At 40.6% G+C, this 6,216-nt stretch overlaps 1 protein-coding gene across 2 annotated transcripts in view; it reads left to right on the top strand.

The window, feature by feature from the left end:
• EP300 (E1A binding protein p300) overlaps positions 1 to 6,216 on the top strand; it is an 87,066-nt gene that overhangs the window by 57,053 nt on the left and 23,797 nt on the right. For both annotated transcript variants that reach the window (XM_037731986.1, XM_017510362.2), the window contains 6 exons: positions 80 to 189; positions 1,287 to 1,424; positions 1,984 to 2,421; positions 4,040 to 4,219; positions 4,445 to 4,589; positions 5,926 to 6,044. In XM_037731986.1, the coding sequence (XP_037587914.1) occupies positions 80 to 189; positions 1,287 to 1,424; positions 1,984 to 2,421; positions 4,040 to 4,219; positions 4,445 to 4,589; positions 5,926 to 6,044 (1,130 nt within the window). The remainder of the gene's footprint in view (positions 1 to 79; positions 190 to 1,286; positions 1,425 to 1,983; positions 2,422 to 4,039; positions 4,220 to 4,444; positions 4,590 to 5,925; positions 6,045 to 6,216) is intronic.

Below are 6,216 nucleotides of genomic sequence, written 5' to 3'. Positions count from 1 at the left end.
AAAAAAAAAAAAAAAAGAATTATTTTATTCTTCAATTTCACAAAGGCATTCAGATCTAATGTTTTGTGCATATTCACAGGTTTGAATCAATTTGGCCAGATGAGCATGGCCCAGCCCCCCATTGTACCCCGGCAAACCCCTCCTCTTCAGCACCATGGACAGTTGGCTCAGCCTGGAGCTCTCAACCCGGTTAGTTTGTCATCTTTGGGTTAATCTCTTTGGCCTTTACCTGGTATTTTGAAAATCCTGTTTGTTCCTGCTTTGTAAATTCTCACAGTCATTTAAACAGACCATAACTCTTAGTTTTTCTGTAATTCTTCTGTAATTTTAATGTATTTAGCCCTACTAGAAAGCTGACCAAAAAATAAAAACAGCCAGGCCCTTATGCCTGGAATCTCAATGTTTAGTGGCCTTCATGCATTTTCACAGTCAGTTCTCATCCCTGATGTCTGTCTTCCCTTCTCCAGGCAGAGAACTGTCTGTCTTTTGCAAGGGTGATGATGTGTTTGACTGGTTCTTGAGACTGGAGAAGAAAGACTAGGCATCTCCTGCTCCTTAGGCGAAGTCTTAACCAGTCCATCGCTTCACACTGACCCCAACCCTTCCGCTGCCCTTTCGAGTTAGCTGGTGCCTCTGATACTTCAGCCTTTGAGGGGTTCCTGAGCATTACTACTTCTCACTAATCTGCCGTTTTTAACAAGGAGTTCTGTCCTTTATTTCAACCTGTAAGACGGATGTCCTCAGCTTAAGAAGTTTTTGGCTGGCCTTTGGTACTACAGATTTCTTTCTTTAAGGCCTGGATTCATGTAGGGTAATTTTAGAAGTGTAACAATCCTAGAGCATTTGTGGACTGTGAATGCTACCAGATTGTGCCACAACTTGTAAGATTTTGTTTTTACATATCATGAGTCTTAGAATTTGTGCTATTACTACATCACTGACGTGAGCTCATGAAATTGTGATTCACTCTCCTCACTTAGAGCATGCAAAGAAAGTTGCCTGCTATCCTTGTTAGAGTGCTAGGTATATTTGCATACCAAGATAATGTGTGTTTGTCGCATCCTTACTATTACTTGAGAATAGACCTAGGTAAGCTGTGAGGCTATCCCCGTTTATCTTGGCACAAGAGTCAGTTGTTCCACAACTTTCTTCCTATTCTTCTCCAGCCCTTTTCACCTATACTCCTGTCTTTGACTTTTCTCTGCTTAATAAGCCTGACATTAGGAGCATTTGATGATTTCAGTTCTAGTAGAATGAATAGTTTGGTGCTCTCTGGTTTTTTGCAGCCTATGGGCTATGGGCCTCGTATGCAGCAGCCTTCCAGCCAGAGCCAGTTCCTTCCTCAGACTCAGTTCCCATCACAGGGAATGAATGTAACAAATATGCCTTTGGCTCCGTCCAGCGGTCAAGCTCCAGTGTCTCAAGTATGTCTTATAAGTGGATTTTTTTTTTTTTAAACTTATTTTCGATTCTTGAAACTTCTCTTGACTTAGGTTTTTATAGGAAAGAGTGGGAGCAAATAATGGCTGAAAACAGATGATTCTTTAAAAAATAACAATTTTGTACTTAGGGCATTCAGAACATGAAGAGATTATTCTATGACGTAGCAATGGTGGTGTTACAAATTAGGAAATAAATGGATGGTTTTAATTTTTTTTGTAGTGAACACTTTTAAAGTAAAATCTTAGAATTTACTAGAGCACAGAAGGAACTCTGGCTGAAGAGAGCACTATGCACTCAATTCTGCCATTTTTCTGCAGTGGCTAAGGCCATTCTGCTGAATGGTGTGAAGTCTCTTTAGTTAAGTACTCTATTGATGGTGCTGTCCAAAGATATATTCCCAGTAATAGGATTTTTACACATTATGAAATAGACACATTGCTACTGTTTGTTTAATCAGTTTGTGTCCTAAATGCAAATAACATGCCTGTGTAAATATTTCCTTCTGTTTTGAATTGCTATCTTGTTATGTTTTTTTAACAGGCACAAATGTCTAGTTCTTCCTGCCCAGTGAACTCTCCTATAATGCCTCCAGGGTCTCAGGGGAGCCACATTCACTGTCCCCAGCTTCCTCAACCAGCTCTGCATCAGAATTCCCCCTCACCTGTACCTAGTCGTACCCCTACCCCCCACCATACTCCCCCAAGCATAGGGGCGCAGCAGCCACCAGCAACAGCAATTCCAGCGCCTGTTCCCACGCCTCCTGCCATGCCATCTGGGCCACAGTCCCAGGCTTTACATCCCCCTCCAAGGCAGACACCTACACCACCAACAACACAACTTACCCCACAAGTGCAGTCTTCACTTCCTGCTGCTCCTTCAGCTGACCAGTCCCAGCAGCAGCCTCGCTCACAGCAGAGCACAGCAGCCTCTGTTCCCACCCCAACAGCACCGCTGCTTCCTCCACAGCCTGCAACTCCAGTAAGTAGAGATTTGGACTTAGGCAGAATCATTAGAATTACACTGTAGTATTATATTACTTCTGGGCCGTTTCTATTATTCTCTTTTATTTTATCGCTTACTGTTTTCTCCACAAGTAGAATGTAATCTCTTTTTCATTAGGGACTTTCTTATCTCGTTTTGCCTTCCTGTGATAGGACCTATTGTAACAGGATCATAAAGATTTTATTTAGATCTGACTTTGACCATTATGTTACGTGTTGTACTCTGAGGTTGAAGGTATGTAAAGAGGTATGACAAGGGGACACAGTCCTCTTCCTTATTTAGCATATTATTTAGTGCAGTATATAAATATGACATATATTTAAAGAATTTTTTTCAAACAGTTTGAGCTGTAAAACTTAAGAGACTGAATTTTAAAATTCTAGAGTCGGGCAGGCGTGGTGGATTACACCTGTAACCCCAGCACTTTGGCAGGCCACGACGGGCAGATCACTTGAGGTCAGGAGTTCAAGACCAGCCTGGCCAACATGGTGAAACCCCGTCTCTACAAAAAATACAAAATTTAGACAGATATGTTAGCGGGTGCCTGTAATCCCAGCTCCTTGGGGGACTAAGGCAAGAAAATTGCTTAAACCTGGGAGGCGTTGGAGGTTGCAGTGATCAAGGTGGCACCCACTGCACTCCAGCCTAAGCCACAGCAAAACTCTGTCTTAAAAAAAAAAAAAATCTCAGATTTATGAGTCCCTGTGGCCCTATCCAAAATTAAAAAATCATCTAAGATGAGAGAATTACAGACCCAGAACAACCTGTAGCTCACTTGTGAGAAGTTGATTATGCATATAATAAAAATCCAAATTCTCACATAATAGTTGAGTCCTTATTAATAGAACTCTTTTTGTTAATGGTTTAGCAGCTTCTACTTTGATATCGATAGTAATATATTAGTTCTCAGTAGTTTGAACTGAGAAATCCCATGTGTCACAGCCATTTTATAAAATACTGTAGTTGATGGATGGCTGGTTCATCGTGGCCTCTGACAGACAAGGAAGAACAGAAAGAGGAACCAGTAGATCTGATTGATTTTATTCTTTATAAAATCAAGGGTAGTTCCAGAAAATACTGACTTCTCATTAAGAGGTTTCTTAAGACTTAGGAAGATGATAGGGATTGCCAGTTACCTCATTAGAATCTAGTAATTCAAAACAGCCACTCTGTCGGACATCATTGTATTTATTCTCTTTTTCTGTATGTTTGAAACTTTATGTAATGAGAAGGTAAAAACAAAAAAGATAGCCAGTTTTGTTATTTTCTTTCATCCCATTTTTGTATAAATGTGAGCTCCTCTGAAGCAGACATCTTTGAAACCCCCACACGGCCAGAGAATGATAGTTATCAGTGAAATAGTTGCTGGCTGTTGGATGTACACCCAGCTAGCCAGTATTTACAAGTCTTAATTCTCCTGTTCTTAAGCATAATTAAAGGAGGTGAAATGAGCAGGCAAATGAAGGCGCCATGAATGAATATAAGCCAAGAAATGTGTTTAATTCTGCTGTCCTGTTGCTTACCTTACACTCAGATTGTATCATTGGCAAACTCTGTGTATGTGTCTCACCCACTCCCCTTTTTTTCTGCCTAGCTTTCCCAGCCAGCTGTAAGTATTGAAGGACAGGTATCAAACCCTCCATCTACCAGTAGCACAGAAGTGAATTCTCAGACCATTCCTGAGAAGCAACCTTCCCAGGAAATGAAAATGGAGGCTAAAATGGAGGTGGATCAACCAGAACCAGCAGATACTCAGCCGGAGGATATTACGGAGGTGAGAGTAGGGCAGTTACTATTTGATGTGGTTAGGACCTCAGTCTGGGAACCCAATTTTTAAAAAATACTGCAGAATATTTTGATAATTACATCTCATGGCATGAGAAAGGGTGGTGAGATTACATCCATAGGGGAGAGTAAATGATGTAATGAATGATAGTGATTTTCTTGATTCCCAAGTAGATATTTTTGGAATACTAAAAACCCTTACCTTTTCTTTCAGTCTAAAGTAGATGACTGTAAAGTGGAACCTACAGAAACAGAAGAGAGAGGCACTGAATCAAAAACTGAAATAAAAGAGGAGGAAGACCAGTCAAGTACTTCAGCTACCCAGTCATCTCCAGCTCCGGGACAGTCAAAGAAAAAGAGTTGAGTCTCTTAGGCTGTTGGTTCTAGAAGTAGCTGAAGAAACCAAAGACCCAAGGCAGAATTGCGATCATGCCTCTTGGGCCTCAGAAGTTGCCATTAATGTGATTTCATTAACCTTGAAGCCCTGGGCCTGGTCTCTTCATTGTTACTAATATTTTTTTTCTTTTCTTTTCTTCTTTTTTTTTTTTAAGTTATATTCACTTGCAGCAACCTTTGAGTTAGTCATTCCCCTCATTTCTTCAGAGTTCCTTGGTTAGCACCCTCTAAAAACGTTCTCTTTGGCCAGGCACGGTGGCTCGCACCTGTAATCCCAGCACTTTGGGAGGCTGAGGTGGGCGGATCACTTTGAGGTCAGGAATTGGAGACCAGCCTGACCAACACGGTGAAACTTTGTCTCTACCAAAAATACAAAAATTAGCCAGGTGTGGTGGCGCATGCCTGTAATCCCAGCTACACAGGAGACTGACGCAGGAGAATCATTTGAACCTGGGAGGCGGAGGTTGCAGTGAGCCGAGATCGCGCCACCGCACTCCAACCTGAGCAACAGAGTGAGACTTCTCTCAAAAAAAACAAAAAATTATCTTTCTCAAAAGAGAAATGTTTGTAAATAGCCTTGACTAAAATACAGGAAAGACTAGCAATAATAATAGCATTTATCATTTACCTCTTGTGTGCTAAGTACCCACATTGTCTCATTTAATTTTTTTTTTTTCTTTTTTTTGGAGATAGGGTCTCATCCTGTTTCCCAGACTGGAGTGTAGTGGCGCAATCTCAGCTCACTGCAACATCTGACTCCCAAGTTCAAACAGTTCTCTTGCCTCAGCTTCCTGAGTAGTTGAGAATAGCGTACCACCACATCCAACTATATTTTTTTGTATTTTTAGTAGAGACAAGGTTTCACTATGTTGGCCAGGCTGAAACTTCCGTCCTCAAAGTGATCCGCCCACTTCAGCCTGCCAAAGTGCTGGGATTATAGACACAAGCCACTGTTCCTGGCCCTGTGGACTCTCATTTAGCAAAGTCTCTTCATAAATTTTTAGAAACCTTTGGATTCTGTTTCTAATTGACCAAATCTGTCTTCGCTGAATTTGTGACTGAAAAGTTAAGCTGAGGGTGAAGGGTGTTTAAAGGTGATAAGGCACACTTTTTAGGAGCTGCCTGAAGCAGAGCAGCACTTAGAATCAGTAATTAAGCCCTTAGTGATATTTCCATGGGGACAGAGTAGTTAATTTTGTGTTGATTCTTGAGATGCTTTTAGAGCTTCAACCTCAATGGTTTTTAAAACTTCTTTTGATTAATTGATAACTAATTTCAGATATACTTTTTTTCCCAAAGTTTTCAAACCAGAAGAACTACGACAGGCACTGATGCCAACATTGGAGGCACTTTACCGTCAGGATCCAGAATCCCTTCCTTTTCGTCAGCCTGTGGATCCTCAGCTTTTAGGAATCCCTGTAAGTATCTGGTGGTACTTCTGATTTTGTTTTTTAATTTGATAACAGCTTTATTGAGAGATAATTCACATTCCAAATAGTATACAGCCACTCATTTCAAATGTACAATTCAGTGATTTTTTTTTTTTTTTTTTTTTTTTTTTTTTTTTTTTTTTTTTTTTTTTTTTTTTTT

Source organism: Cebus imitator, unplaced genomic scaffold, assembly GCF_001604975.1.
Source record: "Cebus imitator isolate Cc_AM_T3 unplaced genomic scaffold, Cebus_imitator-1.0 Scaffold435, whole genome shotgun sequence".
In the NCBI taxonomy this organism is placed as follows: domain Eukaryota; kingdom Metazoa; phylum Chordata; class Mammalia; order Primates; family Cebidae; genus Cebus; species Cebus imitator.
This window is presented reverse-complemented; position numbering and strand designations above follow the sequence as displayed.